The sequence below is a fragment of the Denticeps clupeoides genome, chromosome 11, assembly GCF_900700375.1.
Source record: "Denticeps clupeoides chromosome 11, fDenClu1.1, whole genome shotgun sequence".
Taxonomy (NCBI): Eukaryota; Metazoa; Chordata; class Actinopteri; order Clupeiformes; family Denticipitidae; genus Denticeps; species Denticeps clupeoides.
In genome coordinates, this window is record NC_041717.1 from 17,141,797 (window position 1) to 17,163,123 (window position 21,327).

At 44.9% G+C, this 21,327-nt stretch overlaps 1 protein-coding gene across 1 annotated transcript; it reads right to left on the reverse strand.

The window, feature by feature from the left end:
• Nucleotides 1-297: 297 nt before the first annotated feature.
• cspg4ba (chondroitin sulfate proteoglycan 4ba) lies at nt 298-19,712 on the reverse strand. The gene is made up of 10 exons (XM_028996616.1): nt 19,377-19,712; nt 15,351-15,514; nt 9,245-12,799; nt 8,443-8,916; nt 8,164-8,340; nt 6,932-7,130; nt 6,185-6,316; nt 3,505-3,677; nt 3,183-3,366; nt 298-3,031 (listed from the first exon to the last, which is right to left on the reverse strand). Exons 1-10 carry the CDS (start codon nt 19,432-19,434, stop codon nt 1,029-1,031), a joined length of 7,119 nt encoding a protein of 2,372 aa, XP_028852449.1. The 5' UTR covers nt 19,435-19,712; the 3' UTR covers nt 298-1,028.
• Nucleotides 19,713-21,327: the final 1,615 nt, after the last annotated feature.

Sequence of the window (21,327 nt, forward strand, 5' to 3'; positions counted from 1 at the left end):
TGCATTTGTGATAACACCCACAACAGATGGGCTGCAGAGCTGAAATATCTGCACCATTCACGAGTCTTCACTGAGCCAAGGTCCCCCAATCACAGTAATTAAAGAGAAGAGTAATAATGGTAATTAGCTCCTTGGCTGTGTGTGATCTTTCAGTTACACTGAGGACTCAGTTATGGGAAAGCAGATGTTCATATAGTGAACATGGCATGGTCATAGCCATTAGTCACCCTACTCTTAAGAGTTCCTCTTCACAACATTTCTTTTGGCCTGAAAAAACCTTCAAAAAATATGACGAAATGTATGACATACATATTTTTTATTTAAAAAAAATATATAGAAGTTGAACTCAAATAGAACTTGAACTTGAACACGCAGGCCATAAAACTGGTGGCAGCCTGATGTTTCCAGTGTTGTGACAGTCAGAATACAAAGAACACAACAGGATAAATTATGTTTAAAAAAAGTAGCTTGATGACAAATTATGTTCATGGGTGAGCAAAAAATAAACTGTAAAATGCCTTAAAACCAGCTTGTCACATAGCAGGTTAGATACAATATGTTTATGCTCATGGCCATACACCAAGCACTTAAAAACACATCATGCACATACTTTTGCACAGTAGAGATACATGTTTGGTGTCACAGATGATTTACAAGGCAGTGTAAGATTTGAACCACAGTGGATACAGAGAGAAGTTTATGGTTTTCTAGTATTAGGTTATGTTCAAAACTGTATCCCGGGAAGCATTAACTAATCATAAAATCTACTCATTGGAGCACTTGTAATGCTCGAGGTAGTAACTCTATGGGGTGAATGAGAACTTTTTTTGAAGACGCATTTTACATTTACATTTTATTTGGCATTAAATGCATGAAAGTGGAGTTGGGAATTTTGTATTAATTTCCTGGTGCTAATTATGATGATAAGCATTGCTCTCTTTTTAACACTGTATGCACCAATCTGTGCAAACATTGCAAATGTCATTGTGGAAAACCAGATTGTGGAAAATCAGGCCACAGGTCAGGGGTCATACCCAGTACTGACTGCGCTGCAGGGTGGGTGTAGTTGTCCTACAGAGCTTGCCGGCCTCCTCCTCCAGCCCCACCCAGGAGCAGAGGGACATGGAGGAAGGTCCCATGTGGAACCTGTCGAGGGAGGGGCTGTTGGGACTCAGGGCGGTGACCTTGACTGTGTGGACGGCTGCACTCCACTCCGCCTGGCTCTGACAGGCTGTGACACCGGGAGAGGGAGGTTGGGTGGCATGATGTTGCGGCGGGGGCTTCAGCTGCTTCCTTTTCTGACGCCGCATGAAAAGGACGAGCAATCCGAGAACCAGGACCAGGAGGATCAGCGCCAGGAGCGGTAGGACCACCATCAGAGGGGTGGAGCTAGCCTCCAGCTGTGGCTCCACATTACCAGCTGTGTTCTTCACCGGAGCAACATCAGCTCGTTCCTCACTAGGTTGAGGAGTGGCGGGTATGGCTGCATCGGTACGGTTCTGGTTCCCCCAGCGGTTGCGACTGCGAGACTTTGGCAAGATTTTGGCGGCCTGCTGGGTAGAAGAGATGTGAGTGAATGGAGATATGCCAGCTGATGTGGTCATGCTGGAGGTCAGATATCTGGTGATGGTGGTGGGGCCAATGGTCACCATGAGTCCTGGATCATATGGCACAATGATAAATGCAAACTCTCCTCGGGCAGGAGGGACATTTTTTGCTTTTAAGACAAACCCCAGTGAGTCATTGAGCTCCAGAATCCCGGTCAAGTTAGCCTTCACCTCCAGGTGAATCTTCTCCTGCTCAATGTCATGGAAGGTGAAGGAGTCAGCAGAATTCATCTGCCTGGTGTTTCTTGACGCTCTGGTCACCTTGCCGTACTTCGGCTGTGCAGAGATTTCAAAAACAGGGTCGCTGCCACTCAGGACAGCCAGGTCTGTGGCGTTGAGGAAACGAGGCGTCAGTTTAAAGGAGACGCCATTCGGGACCTGAACACCAGGCTGGACATGAATCCTGGGCTTCACTGAGATGCTGAGCAGCTGGTCGGTGAGATTCACCTCTGATGTGAAGGCAGTGAACTCAAAGCTGTCGGAAGAAGACGCAAGGCTTGTCATGTGGTACGACAGCCTTTGCTGCTGCAGGTGCTCCTGACAGAAGGTGGTCACTTCCTTATTGTCCACGAGCAGCTTGCCATGCTGTGCGGGTCGGGTGATGTGAAAGTGGACGGTGCTATTCTTCCCATTGGTCTCAGCGGCTAGGTGAACATTACTCAGCGTCACAGATGTCTCTCCCTGCTCCAGCAGAACCAGAGTGTTGTTGGCGAGCATGATGACGATTGGGGTGACCTCCAAGTTGAAAAGTTTGTAAACCGGCCGATGATGTCCATCGGAGACACTGAAATAGAACACTCCAGAGGCAGGAGTTCCATCCTGGATGAAGTAGAGCTGTGCACTGTTGATCTGGGCCTGAGTAAAGGTCAGAACAGGCTCTATCCGGCTACCATCTAGGGCCAAAAACCCGTTACTGGGCTGGGTGATCACCGTGTAAAGGATCTCCTCTGGACGGTTGTCCAGATCCTCTACAGTTAGACTATCTGGCCCCAGCAGCACTGTGTCCCCCTGAACTACCCTCAGGCTGGGCGCTTTGGTTTTCAGGACAGGAGGCTGATCATTCACAGGTAGTATGGTGATGTTAAAGGACTCTTGCAGAACCTCGGCGTCTTCCTGTGGACGTTGTGGTGGCTTACTTTTCAGGTTTAAGAAGACGTCAAACCCAAAGCGATCGCTGGCGGTCTCTGAATTGTCATGCTGGTAGGTGATTCCGTACTTGTTCAAGATGAATTGGGAGAAGTTGGGTTTTTCTTTGGTGAGGTTCCTCTCTCCCACAACAATGAATCCGTGCTCTGGAAGAGACCTAACCTGGTACCAGACCTCGTAGGAATCACGCTGTGACTCCGGCTGCTTAGTCAGAAGATTGGTGGCGTCCAGCATCGACTTGTCAATTTTGACCTTCCCACCTTCAGTTACAACTGTACCTAAACACCAAAAGAACACACACATGCGCACCCAGGTTAGTTTTAGCATGTTTTTTTCCACACCCCTCCCATTCAATCCAGGCATGCCGGCAAAAGAAAGAGTGAAACATGAAGCTGGTTCAGAGGAGTAGTGAAGGACACGTGAAAGTACCTGTGTTTTTCAGCAGGACCGTGTTTCGGCCAGGGCCACTGTTTTCGTAAGAGATGTCTATGTTGAAAGTCTGGTCCTCCAGAAGTGCGGGAGGTGCTGACACAGAAAAGCTCCACGAATCCAGAGAAGCCCATCCCACACTGTCTACCCGAGTGTGCTCATAGTAAACCACGCCCTGATCCACCTGGAACACACACACCATTTCTAATTGCTTATTAAGACACATCTGGATTGCTACATATCTCAGCCCCCCCCCATTTGTGTGGCTGAAGATAGCATTAGCACAGAGCTATGTGTCAAGGGACTGGCCTGTGACTCTTACCATGGCCTGTGTGAACGTGGAGACCTCCCTGCTGGAGTTGTCCAGTTGCGGTGTGATCAGCCTCCCAAGTCTGGGTGGAGACACCATGGTGTAAACGATGGTGCGGTTGGACTTGCCGCTGTTGTCATTAGTGACCGCCAGCAAATCCTGGACTGAAATGGCGGTTGAGGAACCTAGAAGCAGGCGAGGGGTGTGAAGCAGCCCAGACAAATCTCATTAACACATCACAACCAGCGGCAAGCGTCTGGCACCAGCTGTAAACTTAACAACACCACTCAGCCCTGTGTGTGTCTGTGTGTCACTGGTCTTTCATCTGCCACAAATGAGAAATGCAGATCATGTACAGTAGCTGGTGTGATCTCAGGACATTTTAAATATGGTTTTACTAAAGTAAAGTAAAGCTAGTACAACGTCACAGTACGAGGCCGGTTCAATGGTGTGGCAACACGCAGGCTCTGGATAAGAAGCACTAAAAACAAAGTGAAAGTGAAAGAAGCGTCATTGTGATACACAGCACTGCACACTGTGACACAACAAAGTGTGTCCTCTTTTCACCATCACCCTTGGTGAACAGTGGGCAGCCTTGACAGGCGCCCGGGGAGCAGTGTGTGGGGACGGTGCTTTGCACCTCAGTTGCACCTTGGCGGCTTGGGATTTGAACCGGCAACCTTCGCCACTTCCTTAATCGCTAGGCCACCACTGCCATAAAACTTTTAGGCCAACAAGTGAGAAATTCCATGTGGGAAAAACACTAGAAACACTAGAAGTATGACTGGATAAATCTAGTACCGGTGTATTATTAGATGTTCTAGTAACTAAACTAAACTATTTGTGATGTACCACTGGGTCAAATGTGAAGGCCCAGAGAATTTATTTATAGCGTGCCTTTCTGAGCTGCTATCTTGCTTCTTTCTGGACTAAACCAGTCCTGAAAGAGGCAAATTAATATTGTGAAAGGATGTAGCCTTGAAGAGGCTAACCCCAAAACCACAATGTGCTTTTAGCTTGGTCATGAGAGAAAGCGCAATGCATTGGACAATGTCCACTGGTGACATAGAAAAAGTCTGACCCAGTGAACTCAGATGAAACACATGAGGGAGTTTAAAAAAGGGCATGTGGGTAAAAATGGACCCTGCTTATAAAGGGCTGCAAAGATTCCCACTGGCTGCCACTTCCTCTGGGAACATCTATTACACACAGTGCTGAGGAGAAGTGGTCACTAGGGTTACGAGCTCCGCCTGAGACATGTCACAACAGCACCATCACCAAGAACTGTTATGTCACAACAGGCTTGTACACACACGCAGACATAAATGAACCTCATATCTCAACCTATACATACAAAAGAAATTCACAGATCAACCATACCCTCAAAACTTGAACACAGCAAATTATATATATTTCATATGTTTTCAATCCCTATATAAAGATGGAGAAGGATGGTGAAGAGGTTTTGGGGATGATTCATATGATGCATCTTTTGTGTGTCGCATTTACATTATTTTCAAATGGGGAAATGCGGCTGCCACTCACACATGAGGATAAGAGAATGGAAAAATATTAAAATGCACACAGTACCATATGCCATGTGAGTCATAGCCCTTAATTTTACCTTAATAAAATAAGCTGAAAACCAAAGTAATTAGCATTGATTTTATTTCAGGGTGTTTAAAATAAAAAAAGTGTGGGATTAATTAGTTACAGTTGTTTCATCAGTTGAGAGCAGTTGTTGGAAGCAGTTTTATTGTACCTGATGTTAATCGTAAATTCAGAATAAGCGTGCATAAATACGTAATAAGAGGAACAATTTGCTGAAATCCAGTACATCTCCTGTGCAAACGCTTAACTTGCTTTAAAAAAATATGACCTAAACGAGATTAGTGGCATTACTTGAAACACACACAGGTGTAAACCTGTCGAACACGCCCGTGTGCGCGTGCAGCTGCAGCAGCGGGTGCTGAGTCTGGTTCAGATCCCTCCAGTCATTGCAGGGTGTGGCCAGCCTATTTCTGGGCTGCTGGACTATTAAAAAAAGCACATGACTCAGCGTGAACTAGCGACGGCGGCCCATTGAGTGGCTGGGACGTTACACATATGCAGATGGAAGCTGCTTAAAAGGTCCCCTATTAAGAATTTTTATATTATTTTTTTTTAATATCGGTCTTGTTGGTCCCCTAATACTGTATCTGAAGTCTCTTTCCGAAATTCAGCCGCGGTGCAGAATTGCAGCCACTTTTAACCAGTCCCACAATGAGATTTCCCCAGGACGCGTTGTGTCTGTATCTTTAAATACTAATCAGAAGGAGAGCGGCCTATAGAAGTGAGCGGGCATTTGCAGAGATGATGTCTTCAACACCATTCACCAACAACAATGTTTGGCATAGACGACATAAGGGGACAAATGGCCAAATGGCCAAAGCACGCTTTATACATTCTAGCCACTGCAGGACTCCATGTTCACTCCATGGAGAGGCTAGGGTAACTCTATGTTAAATAATCTCACAAAAGGATTTAAGATTTTACGACTCCTGCAGAACAGTAACTGCCATGCAAAAGTTTCATTAAACTTTTATGGCACGTACGTAACACTTTTATATATATCCAAACACAGACACAGCATATAAACACAGTTCTGCACAACTATCATATTTGCCATTCATAATAAAGGTTAGCATCATACCTGGGAACACCTTGAGGGGCCGGTTCCTCTCTAGGCTCAGCACAAGAGTACGGGCGGTCACACTGAATATCTGTCTGGGGGCGAAGTTCATTCCATCGTTGACCTGAAAGTTAAACCCTCCTGCCATGGCACCTGTGGAAGAGAGAGAGAGAGAGAGAGCACCGGTCACTTGAAAACATCCTGCAGAACAACACTGTAGTACCCCACCTGCCAGGGCAAGCCTGTTACAGTTTCCCTGCAGCCTGGTCTGTTCTGTTCTACTTTGACCTTATTAGCTCATTTCCATTTCATAGCATTGGCTAATTCTTATATGGTGTTACAACGTGTTTTTTGACTGAAAAATGTTGCTTATGAATGATCCCCTTGGACTTAAGAAGTTCGTATTCTACCTTAATCCCGTGTGTTGCAGTAAGCGTAATTTACTGGTATACATTTTGAAAACAAAAAGTCTCGAAAAGTCCTCTGGCAAACAAACGAGCTCCATTTATTGTACAAATACAGAGACAGGAAGGAGACAGAGATAAATATTGGCGCAGTAAGCAGAATCCTTATGGGATGGAAACCCAGCGAATGCTTACGTAAACAGCACGGTACGCCAGTGCTAACAAAGGTCAGTCAGTACCAAGCCAAAGCACGGCCACGCCAGCTGTCAATCAATGGTAGGGCAAAGGTTCCACCGCCCGCTGAAGCTTAAGGGCATCTCAAAGAGCACTGTACGTTGGATCCCCTCATATTTCCACGCCTCACCTCTGTGTACAAACAGCAGCTGGCCTTGTTGGATGTGGGCCTGGGTGAAGTTCATCACGGGCCTGGTGGGGGCACTCTTCAGGGCCAAGTGGCCATTACTGGGCTGTGTGATGATGAATTCCAGCTGCTCAGGAGGAGTGTCCAGGTCGGCAGCATTCAAGTCTTCTGCGCCGATCTCCGTCACAGAGCCCACCCACACCTGCGGGGCAAAATGCACACGAAGATTTCGAGCGTGGTTTTATAGTCACATTACACACTAACCAAACACCCTACTCGGCCAAAAAGGGTGGGAAAGGTAAACAGAAATATTTAATTACAAAAGCACACAACACAACCTGTCACACAACTTCCCGGAGAATAAGAAATTCTGCATTGCAAAGTGCCTTTGTGTAGATGTATATCACCAGTTGTGCAGTCAACAGTTACACCACGACTTCCTTGTCAGTCTGTCCAAACAACGAAATGGTCAAACCATTCTTTTCCCATGAGGTAAAATGGGACGTCACCTCACGGAACGTTTTAAGAAATACTGGGTATGTTCTTCATTTTTGCAAAGTGATCATCACATCTTTAAGAACAGATGAGTCACTCCGCAGTTGATCGGCAACATTATCACACAGCATACTCATGCGGTACACATGCACGCATGATGGAATTTACTATGAAGTAATTAGAAAGTCCTGATTGCAAGACCCCAGGCAGGCCCACCCCAGTTTCAGTATTCATACGTCACTACAGGAAATCCACTTTTAAGTTTGATTAAAAATTAAATCATTAATAAAACATGGTTGAAAATGAAAGGAAAATATAGTAAACGCGAATACAAAATTTCTAATGTCAAAGTGCAACATAGGTCAAACTCATGTGTTTCTGGAAAATGGGTGAATAGGGCCACCTTGTGGAGTTTTGAGCAACTACAAGTGATTAAACTAAAACACTTCAACTAGTGAAAGAACTTTAATTTTTTCAACATTTTCACTCCTCTACAACATTAAAGTGTTTCCATCTTCATGAAAACACAGACAATTATGGTATTAACCGGATCTGGAAATTATAAAAAAATAAATATTTACTAAAATAATTATTAACTAAATAAATCAAGTTTTTTTTTTTTACAAGGCGATCTTTGCAATGTTCTTAGTTATTAAAATCAGCATACTGACATCTAATTTGAAAAAAAAAAAATGGCTACATGCTTAACGCTGCCGCGCGATCGTGGGAACACCACTTACCCTCAGAACCCTGTTGTTGGTAATGACAGGGGGCTCGTCATTTACAGGTGTGACCTGCACAAACACAGTATTGGGAAGGCTCCGCTTCCGTAGGCCTGTGGCGTTGGCGACAACGGTGAAATTGTCTGCTGGTGTCTCACTGTCGTCGTGCACATAGTAGATGAATTCTTGCTCCACCTGCAGGTGAAATATGGACAGCACCACTGAATACCAGTGTAGGCTGGAGACAAAGACCCAAACGATCTTTTTATACAAGAGTATGCTTACATTAGACCTTACCTCTCTTTGGGTGAAGGTGGATATGGGTTGTTCCGGGAAGCGAGAATGCTCGATGCGCCCATGCTGGGGTCCATTGGACACGCTGAACTGGATGTTCAGGCCTTCAAAGTGTTGGCTTGTGACTCTTATTATCTCCTCTGTGAGAGCCTTTGAAGCCCCTTCTTTTACTGTAAAGTTGAAGACCTTCAATGGGATGAGGCTGGGGATAATATCCACCAACATCTTGATGTTGTTAACCTCTGTAACTCCATTGCTGGCCTGCAGAGTGAAGGAGTCGTTCAGCTGTCTGGCCTCTTGCTGGACGTACTGAATATTGCCAATGTTGATATCCTCCTGAGTGAAGGAGTCAATTGGAGATTGCTCTGTTCCTATGTAGCGCTCCTCATCCTCAACAAAACACCGAAGATACCCATGAGCTGGGGCACGCTTAACTGCGAACACTATCTCAGAGGGCAAATTGTCCTCATGACTGACCTAAAACAAAAAGGAACAGGTGTTATCAGCCAAAATGTGTGCAGGTCAAGAAACGCAACACAATATTATGTCAAGGTGCACATGGATTGATTCATGGGGAAGTGGTGGCCTAGTGGGTAAGAAAGCGGACCCATAATCGAAAGCTTGCCACCACCAAGGTGCCACTGAGGTCCCCTTGCCCAAGGCACCGTCCCCACACACTGCTGCCCACTGCTCCTTCAGGCGACGGGTTAAAAGCAGAGGCCACATTTCACTGTGTGCACTGGGTGCTGTACCGTGGTGTGTCACATGTGACAACTAATCACTCTCACTTGCCTACAAGACTCACCTCCAGTTTACTCTTCTCTATCTTCACAGGCTTTCCCTCCTCCACCAATATGGTTTTGTTGCGGAGGACAATGGGAGGCCTCTGGTGGCTCTCCAGGTACACTTTCACGTTGACAGTGGCGTCCACAACCAAGCCCAGCGCTGTCACCCTGACACCAAAGGAGTCAGCCATGTTATTGCTGTTGTCATGTTGGTAGTACAACAAGCCTTGCTTCAGCTCATTCTGTGTGAATGACTCCACCCCGGAGCTGTTCGCAAGCAGTTGCCCATGTTTTGCCGGCTCTCTGAGTATGAACCTAACCTGTCTGTCTTCTCTGATGTCCAAGTTGGTGACTACACTAAAGTTGGCTGTGCCAAAGGACACCAAGTGCCCCTTTTGCACTAAGATACCCGTGTTGTTGTCAACTTTTATATAGGGATCATGGGCACTGACATCCAACAACGTTGAGACATAGTGTTTTCCATCAGACACAAAAAGGACAAAACGTCCAGAGCTTAGGCCACGATGGAGGAACAGCACTCGTTTTTGCTCCAGATCCTCCTGCTTGAACTGGTGCAGTCTGTGGGATGTGTCATTGGCCATGACCAAGTCCCCCATGGGAATTCCACGCCGTGTGTACACCAGCTGTCCATCACTAAAGTCAGAGTCTGCGTCTTGAAATCGCAGGTCCTCAAGAGTCAGAAGTTTTTGACCCTCCCTAACGACGTGGAAGACTTTATCTACAACCCGAATTGGTTTCTCGTCATTCACCAATTCAATGGAGATATTGAAGAAGCTCTGTTTGGAACCAATGTCATCACCCATGACTGAAGTCTTTTGTCCAGGAAAGGTGGAGGCGATGAAGGTGAACTGATCGTGTGTCGTCTCACTATCATCGTGGATGTAAATAATGCGTTCATCAAGGAGGTCCTCGTTGCTGAATGAGATGATATTGCCGTTATCTGAGGTAGAGTTTGACGTGTTGATTCGAGTTAGTCGTCCATGCTTTGGGCTTTTATTGATGGTATAGTACATTGTTTTAGTGCTGAGAGTCTCTGCAAACAATTCGACCTTCGTAATCAGTTTCGTTCCTCCTTCCAGCAGTGACAGTCCTTCGTTTTTGATAAAAATGTGATTTTCATCTGCCTTGATGCCAAAAGTAAAGTTATGGCTTTCTGAGTGAGAATGTTTGGAGAAAATGTGAAATTTAAATACATCACTAGTGTCCTCATGTGGTCTCTTGACCAACTGATATTCCACATGGAGGTCAGTAATGTCTTTTTGACTAAATGTTGAGTTTACCTTCAACTCCTGACTGTTCAGTAAAAGCATTCCTTTCTGTGGTGGGGACAGCAATCTAAAGTGAAGCTCATCCTCTTCGAGTGACATCCCTTGAGCTGTGGCATAGAGATGTTCAGAACCAACCACGACTCTTCTGGCTCGGTCCATGTCTAACCTCACATTCTTCAGCAGATCATAGCCAACCCACCTGACCATGATGGGAACCATAACCTCTTCAGTTGCTGTTCCAGCCACCGTGACTTTGCACCGAAACTGATCTCTCACATTACCGTCCTGGACTTCCTGGAAGGTGCTGACATACCTTAGACGTTCTTTTTCCAGAAGTCTTTGAGAGAAGAATTTGGTATCTTTCCACTCCCCGCTGGAGTGAAGCCTCTGCAGCATCCCAAACTGGGGTGGGTCTAGGACATCGTACCGGATGTCCAGAGTCTGTTTAACTGCATTGGTCTGGATGGAGAGCTGCTGCGTGCCGATTAGGGCAGTCTCACCCTGTGTCACATTTACACCAGTGTTGTTGATAATTTTGTACTCCAGTGCTATGGCCATGACCCGCAGCACCACAGTGTTGCTGACTTTTTGACCATCGCTCACTCTCAGAACAACCCTGGAATTACGAACCCCCGTGTGCACATAGACTATTTTCCCTTCTTCTAGAGCCGTGTGTGGGAATGATGTTATCGGGTGGCCAGGATTGTCCTCGTTCTCCAGAAACCCTGCATCTGCATTGAGGTTCCCAAGCACAGAATAGACAAGGTCAGTGCGGTTGCTATCAATGTCTGTGGCTTTCAGCACCTCCATGGTCAGGGGCTTCTTGGAGTTCTCCAGCAGAACAAATAGGTTGCCTTGAGGCAGACTAAGTTCGGGGGCGTCATTTGTTGGCGTCACTGTTATGTTGCAGCGGTGCATCTTTTTCCCCTTCAGGTAGGATGGGACTTCCTTTCTGCTGCTGGAGAACACGGAAAACATAAAGAAATCCTGAGGGTCCTCAGATCCCCCGTGGACATACATAACACGCCCATGCCAAAGGTCCAGCATGCTAAAGGTGCTCTCCTCCTGATCCTGATCAACATCAAGCCTCAACTGACCATGAACAGGCTGCTCCTCAATGCGGAACATAATCTGAGACTGTCGGATGCCGAGTTTCTTAAAGTCCAAGTTTACCTTGATGTGCTTTGACTCCAGGGAGGCCCTCCCCCCCTCAGGCACCACCAGGTTCCTCAGCTGCAGGAAATTGTGTCCATATTTCTTCACCAGGCCGCTAGGGAGAGTGGACATGTGGATTGGTGGCGTATGAGTTGCGATTAGGGATGTCGGCATTGCTGTGCTTGCCACAACAGGCTCTTTTTCTGGCTCACAACCAGCAGAGATGTCTTTAGTGACCATAGCATGGGTAAGACCCATCTTCACTTGATTCACTATGATATCACTCAGGCAGCCTTTAAAGGATCCTCCTCGAATACGTTTGCCAGACACAGAAACCAGGCCCATTTTACGGACTTCAAAGCGCGTGCTGTCATCAACGCCCCCAACAAAAAGGGGACCTTTCAACTGGAATGCTCTGGATCGAGCTGCAATGCTAGACACGACCGTTTCCTTGTCCACAGTGAGCTGCAAGCTTCTGGAGGTTAAGTCGAGTTTGATGTAATGCCACCTCCTATCATTGATGAAAGTAAGTGAACGAAGCTCTGTTTTGGCTCCGCCCCTGCCAACAGTCGCCACCAGCAGGCCTTCCTGAATTTCCATGGCAACAAAATCGCCATGCCGTGCTGAGTTGTACAAAACCACGCCCTCCTGAGCAGAGGTGTGCAGCAAACACTCAAACACCCACTCCTGCTTCTGGCTCCAGGGTGGAAGAGAGACGTACGCCCGGGAGCTGAAAAAGCTGATGGGCTCCTCCTCGCTAGCAAAGAACTGAGGGGTGCAACCAAGAGAAACCTCATACACGGTCTTCAGCCCAGAATAGGGCCGAAGAGAAGACAAGAGGTTGTGCTCATTGAAGATCACCTCATCCAAGCAACCCCTAAAGCTGGGCAGATCACTGGGCAAGTAGGACTTGTCCAGTCCACCGGCGCCTCCCACAAAAAACCCATCATGAATCGCGAGCTCTGGGTCTGATCGGGGCATCCTGGTGCTGGTTTGTGTGTTCTGGTCCAAGGTCATCGAGACATTGTAGAGGTCATGCAGCAACTCCAGACTGTGCCAGGCAAGGTCGTTGACCTGAGTGCTGTTCTCTGACTGCAATATCTGCTCCCCTGACCCCAAATCCAGCCTTGCCTGCAAGAAAGACAGACAGAAGGCACTATTACAGGTAGACAATCACATAGACGTTCTAAGAAATGATTCCAAAATAAGCAATGAAATGTCACTTATAATAAGATATATTATACATTTTTTATAGACATTTTCCCACACTTTTTCACAAGGATCTTATGGGAGATAACTAAAAGGTCAAAGTGTACTTTGTTGTCATCTCACCATGTACAATTTACAAAGAGAGAAAAGATTGTGAAGCTTCAAAGGTTCACAGTGTCCAAAAATTTCAAATATCACACAACACAAAAACATGACAAAGGACATTGTGCATCGACCCATAAAATAGTGCAGGTCAAGACAGACCAGTAGCAGCAATATGATAGTATGTCAGAATAGCTGTATATTTAGTATATACAGTACATAAAATGCTACTAATAAAACTATTAGTTAAGTTGTGATATGATTTGATAGTATAATAATGATAATAGTAATAATATAGCACAGTGTGAGGTGGTAGGAGATGTATCAAGGTGCAATGATAATGGCAGTTAAAATTTGACTAAGAATGCATGGAATAGAAAAGCTTTTTGAGCATTTAAACAGCAGCATTTAGAAGGTACTTCCATACATTTCAATGCATTTATTTAGCTACATGCTTTTTGCATGGTGTCAACAATGGAACAGGGAGATCTTCCTTAAGTGCCTCTGGCAGGAGAGGATTATTATAGTCTCTCCTGAGTGTCTGACGTATCTGTCTCTGCATCTTCAGCGGGGGAGCTGTAGCATGGGCAGGCCTGTCAGGGCTTGCCGAGAACTCCCAGGCTTTTGAAAAGAGAGAGAAAGAAACAAAGAGACAGTGGGCAGTGCAGGGAATCGTTTGGAAAGATATCCCCGCCTGAGGACATACAAGGAGGAAGAAGTTTGTGTTGGGAGAGTGAAAACCTCACAGGGGACGGAAACAAGGGGCCTGACTCTTCACGGTTTCCAAAAAAATGCACACAATGCAAAGCCCAACTTCCTCCCAACAAAATGCACTGCTGTTCCATAGCCTGGGGTGAACTTCCACATGAGCTCTTAGCGTGAGGTAAAATTAATCTCCAGACCTTAAAGTAGCAACTGGAACCCTTCTGAGATGGAGGACAGCCAGCGGAATCTCCTTCTCACTCCTGTCACCGTCTCTGCATGTCGTGTTAAACTCTTCTGACATGGCTCCGCTCCGCAGCATGCTCTCATATTCCAGCCAGGAGAGTTTTTTATGCTCCAAACAACATCATTCTCACCACTTTAACATGCATCAGAACAGTCTCTTGCTCTCTACAAAAATACCACATAATCTAAGAAATAATACATTCACAATGCTATCCTTTTAGATTTTACACATGTTGTATGTGCGTAAAAGCTTGATTTTAGTAGATTTTCCCAATCATTTTGTCATTGGAGTACAAACAAGCCTTATATAATAAGAACCAAAAGTGAGTTAAAAACAATGAATGCAATCATAAGGTTTATGACATTTATAATGTTCAGATAACCTGGAAAGCTTGATCAGTAAACGTGTCGCCTGCATCTTATTTTCACCGCTTTGGGCAGCACCAACACTTTAAGCACTGTGACAAGTGCACTTTTCAGCTCAGTGCACTGTGGAATGTCACAGAGTGAATTAAATGTCTGCTCCCTGCTATGCCACTTTATCATGCTTTCTCTTTCTGACCTTTTTACATATTTGTAAGCTTCATTTTTTTTAAAGTGACAATTTTTGTGAACTGGAGTGAGAGTATTTGGGGTGGTAGCCACCTAGAGGATAACACACTTGCTATAAATCAAAAGACCACAAAGTCACAGGTCCAAACCCCACTTACGACTATTGTGTCCCTAAGCAAGACACTTAACCCTGAGTGTCTCCAGGGGGACTGTCCCTGTAACCACTGATTGTAAGTCACTCTGGAAAAAGGTGTCTTATAAGTTCTGTAAATGTATTTACCCTAAAAAGACCTCCCTCACTCCATTATCATGGTGTTCTACAGGGGCACTAAAAGGAACATTCTCACCAACAGCATCTCCGACTGGTACAGCAGTGCCAGAGGATCATTAAAAGAACAGGCGTCCCTCCAGGACGTCTTCTGGCATTGTGCATGACCCCTCCCGCCCCTCACATGGACTCTACACACCGCTTCTATCGAGCAGACACTATCACAGCATTGGAAGCTGCTGACATTTATCACACAATCAAGCACAGAAAGATCCTGTTATCTTGACCATATATATTGGCCATTGCTTTATGTTGTTGATTGATTGCTGTATCTGTCACTTGTTCCGCACATGTGTCTCTTCACACAATGTAAAAACTCCTCTGACTTTATACTGTATACAGTTCACATTGACTTCCCTGCTGCCCGAGGGCCTCAGGGATCCTGTATTCCAGACTCGGGCTCGGCCCCTCCTCACTCATCGGCTGAGGAGCGGAGGCAGTGGCAGGACCAGCGGGTGTCCGGGAACGCACCGAGAACCCGCCTGCGTCCGTTACAAGCGTCTGCAGAATTTATGCATGTGTGCGTTGCGCGTGTTGCTGCACCTGCAGGCGTCCGTCGCTCAGCTCCACCGAGAGGTAATCAGTGTTCCCCGCAGCGAGGAAGAGGAGGCCGGAGCGGCTGGAGGTCCGGAAGCGGATGTGCAGGGAGTTGCGGTCGGATGACTCCGCTGCCCGCAGCTGCACAAAGCCGTCGCCGTAGAACGAAGCTGCAAAGATGGCGGAAAGCATTTCACTTCAGAAACGTGGATTTAGCATCACTATTCTCATATTCAATAGCACCTTTTTCATTTAATTATGTCATCAGCATAACAAGTTGAAACATTTATTTCTATTTCTATACATTTACAAAATGATATATTAAACAGATATTGAACATTAAAATAATAAATATATATGATACATTTGTCACATCCACATGATAAAATGTCAAAATATTTTCTTTTACAATTAGAAAACTCTAATCATACTTATAAATGCTGGGCTGTTTTTATTTGACCATTTTCTTAATTTACTGTGATGCTGAAATAATATTCTAGCCTATTCATGACCCCTTTACTGCCTACAATTTTTTGATTTAATAACCATTGAGATAAACTTATTATTTATAATCACAATAATTTTGATGTCTCTAATCTGTTTTTTCAACAATTATGAAGCCTGAATGTATCTAGACAACTCTAAAGCCTCATTTGGTATGTCCACCCTCTTATATACTGATAGTTGCATGGATGATGATGGGAAATATGACTTTTCTGAAATCTAATAACAGGATTCAAATATGACAACAACAACAACAACATTTATTTCTTATATAGCCCAAAATCACATACAGTATGTCTCAATGGGCTTTGACAAGCCCTACAGTTGACACCCCCCACACTTGACCCTTCTGCACACAAGGAAATACTCCACACAAAAAAATTCAAATTCAGGATTCAAATATGAGTGATGGAGCAGTCAAATATTTGAAACGCTGTAGTCCTCTGTGGTCCTCATGCTAATTATTATTGCTAATTGTTTCTCTGGCACCCCTACCCACCACACGTCCCCAGACCAGCTGACACTAGTTGGGTCGCGGTTTCATGCGTTGACATGCTTCCCTCTTGACAGCAGCCGCACACGAGCTGTCACATGTAGTCCGTGCCGCTCGGACAGCTGTTTGTCTCTCGGCGTCTCTGCTGTAACGCTGCCTTGTAATCAGCGCTCCGCTGCTTTCTCAACTAACCACAGAGCGCTTCAGCCGCAGATCACTGGGTTACGTTCCAGCTACTTTCTAATCTGCCCAGACTAATGACAAACACACCTCATGTGTGGTTCCTGTGACAAAATGCACACTAACAAAGCCACATACTCTCTTTTAAAAGCTCGCCGATGATTTGGAAAATGCCATTAGATAATATAATTCATTATACAGTAAGAGCCTGAGCAGAAGAACCAGGTTGTAACGAGACAGGTGAATGGGTCAGAACACCACCAACACGTGGGCAGATCCTGGTATGTGGAGGTTAACGAGAACCAAAAATGGTCCAAGGAAGAACCTGTGAAGAAGTGGCGGTCACTTGGGCCAATCCGGTCTGACACAGAAGATCTACTGCAGTGCAAACTGTCCTTAAAGCTGGTCACTAGCTGGACCACACATCGATGGGTCTTGTCAAGAGATCTTGGAGCCAAACACCACGTGACAATTTCAGAGGTCTTACAATACAAAATATTGTACCTACACACTATTGGGCATCATCCTTTTATTACATGAGGCTCATTACATTTACATTTAAGGCAGAAGCCCTTATCCAGAGTTACTTAGAACGTGCTTCCATGTTACCATCAATGAAGTGGTTCACTAGGATCCCAACTATGAATACAATCATTTTATTTGCTCGGTTATAGTTTTTCTTACATAAATCAGACTATAAGAAGGTTACCAAGTTACATGATGCTTATTAGTGACCCCTTTTTTCTTTGATAAACTATTTACAACGCCACTACATTTCAAATCAATTTTTTACTATATTACATTAAGGGAAATATGTTGTTCCTTTTTTAGTTATGAGTGCATAAAAATATAATTTTCAAAATTAAGCAGCTCCATGAACTGAAGTATAAGTGAAGTATATAGCATAGCATGAAGGCTCCTTTTGTAGTAAATCTGATTTAATGATGCAATACTGATACAATATAGCAGAAATAAAAATAAATACTGCACAAAACATTCCTCATTCTGTCCTCTTAGACACCAATTCATTAGTTCCAGACTAACAAATTAATTTGTTGTGCCAAGAGTGACATTAGAGTCCTTTCACCTAAAACAAGTCCTGTAAGAAAAATGATAATATTATGAAAATTACAGTACTTTTAAATCTGATGCATGCACAAAGCGGCAAATACTTGTGTTCTACTGGAGTAATAATTTACGTTGGGTATGTCATTTACTCAAGTTCATGTCTTGAGTACGTCGCATGCCACTTATATATTGAATGTGAATATAGCGTCAGAAAAATAGTTCGAAATTAGTTAAATGCCCGCTCATGGCTAAACCACAGTCACAGTCGACATGATTATTTTTTATTCATTTGCCGCAGGTCACAAAGCCAGCAAAGCCATTAAGTCAGCGTGATCCCTCTGGGGCAATCTGACGAGCACATCGTCCGTAGCCACTGAACACACTGGCAGCTAAATGGCAGCATTTCCATGTGCGTGCCCCTCTGTGCAAGGATACACACACCGAATTACGCTCGAGTCAAGTCAAGCCCGAGGCGAGTGTATCTTCTCACAACCCCAGATATTGTGTTGTACAATCATGCATTTTGTCCGTGTAATGTGTAATGCCATTTTTTTCAGTGATCATGCTTAAATAGATCACTGAAATGACTGTTGGCTTTATTAAAACCTGGAAACAAAAAATACATTTAAAAAAAATCTAATTTAAACATCTGGTAAAGTCAAATGGTAGAAAACGGACATCTGAATACTATTAAGTAGTCTGTCGTGATCCGGTCCGGCAGGGGCTACTCCGGGTCCGGAGTTTCATGTTGGTCCTGTGTTATGTTTCCTGATTGTAATCACCTGTGTATAATTGTATAAAGCTGCCCTGTTCGTGTCTGTTTGCCATCGGGTCATTGTTTGGTGATGTTCCCCTTGTCCTGTCTACCGTGTATTAAACCCCTGTCTCGCGACGTCGTGCGTATGCGTCCTTCTTCCTCGCCACGTCCAGCCATCGTGACATAGTCGAATTTAAAGCATTTACCCATGCAATCAGATTTTTGAGGATTGTGATCTACACTCCTCTCCTTAACATATAATCTTGGTGAAAAACGGATACAACATTTTACAAATAAACGTTGTGTTTACTGTAACAAAGTTAAAGTTAAAGACAGTTTCTGGCAAGATTATAATATATATTTTATTCTTTATGACAAAAGAAACTTTTAACTGAACAGAAGGGACGCTTATGATACGCAAGACTGTTGTAACAAAACAACAACAAAAAAAATCCCCCTAGTCTCAGGAACTGAATTTGACTCCAGGCCTGACTGACATGAATCAGCCCTTTCAAGACGCTTGGTTTTACTCTTCAATCCGCCAAGACGGGAAATCTCTGTCCCCTAAAGCAAAATGACAACAAATCCCATTTGCTCGGCCGAATCGCCTTAATTGGATGTGCAGGGAAATGGTCTAATTGTTCCGACAATAGATGCTCCTGCACAAAGAATAAACCGAAGTAAACTTGCACAGAATCCGACGTAAAAGAACAGTCACTAAGGCTTTTTTTTGGCAGAGATGATCTGTAGTGACAAAAACCGTGAAAAAATATGTAATCGCAGTGGCAACGATAATAATCAGCTCCGATGGTGAGAAGGTTCCTTCTGAGCTTCTTCCCTCTCACGATCGCACCAGCGAGAACGATCCAGGATAAGGAACCACGCCGTGGTCCCCACCTGAGGAACGTTCCCTCCTGGAACCCGTGAACGAGAAGGGTCCACTGCCTCCGCGGAATCCAGCGGCCATGGCAACTTTTCCTTCTCTTTCTTCCCTCCCCACTCCCCCCCGCCGGCTCCCCGGCGGCCTTACCTCCACACGCAAGCCCGACCAGGCACCACGCCAGTCCGAGCAAAAGCGGCGGCTTCATCTTCCCCTCCTTCCCAGGAGCGGTGCGGACACGCTCGGCTCCGGTCTACATGGTCGTCGGTGCCCGGGGGAGTCTGGGACGGCGAGCCGCACTGGAGGGTCCGGAGCTCCGCCCGGTGCCGCCTCCCTGCTCCTCCTGCTCCTCCTCTTCGGCGCTTCAGACGGATGAATATGCGGTGTTTTTGTGTTTTTATTTTATTCCCGGGCCGGAATAAAGCGGGCGGCGGCTCTCCGCTAGGTTCCAGCTGTCGCCACACTTCACCCCTGTCGGGCCCGACAGTCAGCTGACCACAAAACAAATTCGAAATATATATTCTAATTTTAGGCCACCATTGCCTAACCAATTGCCAGTCGGGATTTTTAATTTCTTCTTTTTTAATTTTGCATAGATTTAAGAGGGTGTGTCTTAAAAATACGTTTTGGAACATGGATGTGTTTATATACTGTGTAATATGCAGCTTATAAAGCATGTAATAAGTTCTGGTCTAAATGAAATTGGTCTATGAAGTACTGTAAACTGGCACGGAGCAAAAACGTCGTTCGAACTTTCAACGTGATAATAGTAACATTCAACGTATCCCTTTAAATCTCGAAGTCCCGCCTTCGGTAAACGTCAGCCAATCGAACGTAGGGGAGCGTTTCCTGGGCGGACTCCGGCAATTAAGAATACCAGATCTGACATGAAGCACTCGGGGCAAATCTTGCGATTCTGTTTACGTTATGAGATGGTTATGTCTTTTTTTATAAACAATTAAATTAATTATTGTTGGCTATGTCTTATAATTTTTTTTTCATGAACATGGATAAACTGAATTGCGCACCAATCTGGCAACCACGACCGGTCTAGGTTTTACTGCACGTAAGAAAACGTCCTGAGTCCAGCATGTTTATCCTAGAATTAAATTAAATCGCCATTGGCTCAATTCCCAGCTGGGAGACGGGCTCGTTCGGAGTGGAATCGTGATGCATCTTTATTGCTCCACGTTGCTTGGGGGGTTGGACAGGCCTTCGTTGGCAGCCCCAGGGTTGGTACACTCAGCAGTTAGGGTGTTGAGTCGAGTGCTGGACATTTAGTACACATGGTTCATCGGATGGCTGAGTAGAGTAGAGTTACATTATGTCTCATGTACCACATAATTTGCAATAGAGCGAAATTCATGTTCCACAGCACGGTCATGCAAGAGAACATTACACTATTAATGTACATTACACCATTTTTGCATTGTTGCAACATGTGGTTGTGTGGCCTTTCTTAGAATGGAAGTTATTAAACTTGGGTCACTTGACACTGAGTCATAGAAAATTGCTCTTTTCACCTATGATATCCTTGTCAGAAACGGCGTTTTTCAGGCCTGTTTTTTTTTTTCGTCCTTTAAATAAATTAGTTGAATGAAATAAAATGAACTTCCTTCTTATCTCGCTTCAGGCTTGGCTTAATCAGAGTTTTCTGCAGATTTGATCTGAAATGTAGGAGATACGTTTATTTGTGTAAACATATTTGAAAGATGGCAAGTGTGTTATGTGAATCAGTATATGAGACATGAAAATGCGTTTGCAGAATGAGACTACCACGTGTCTGTTCCTGTGGTGGCCGGCGCACCGTTTGTTGCCGTTCCATACAGCATCTCCATTGTATCCCAGTTGGTGTCTCGTTGGCCTAATAAAACCGGTTACAGGAAGTACATCGAAGTGTTAAAACCCAGTTTGTTCTTTATCACCCCTCCAGCTGCAGCTTCAAGGTCAGTGTGTTCATCAGGGTCACAGTGGCCAGTGGTAGTATGATAAACGTTGGACGGCTTTTAATAACTCGAGAGATACTTCATTTAATATCTGTGACCAGTTTCTGTGTCACCTGGTTGCCAGGAGGATATGCTGCATACTGCGTGCTGGAAAT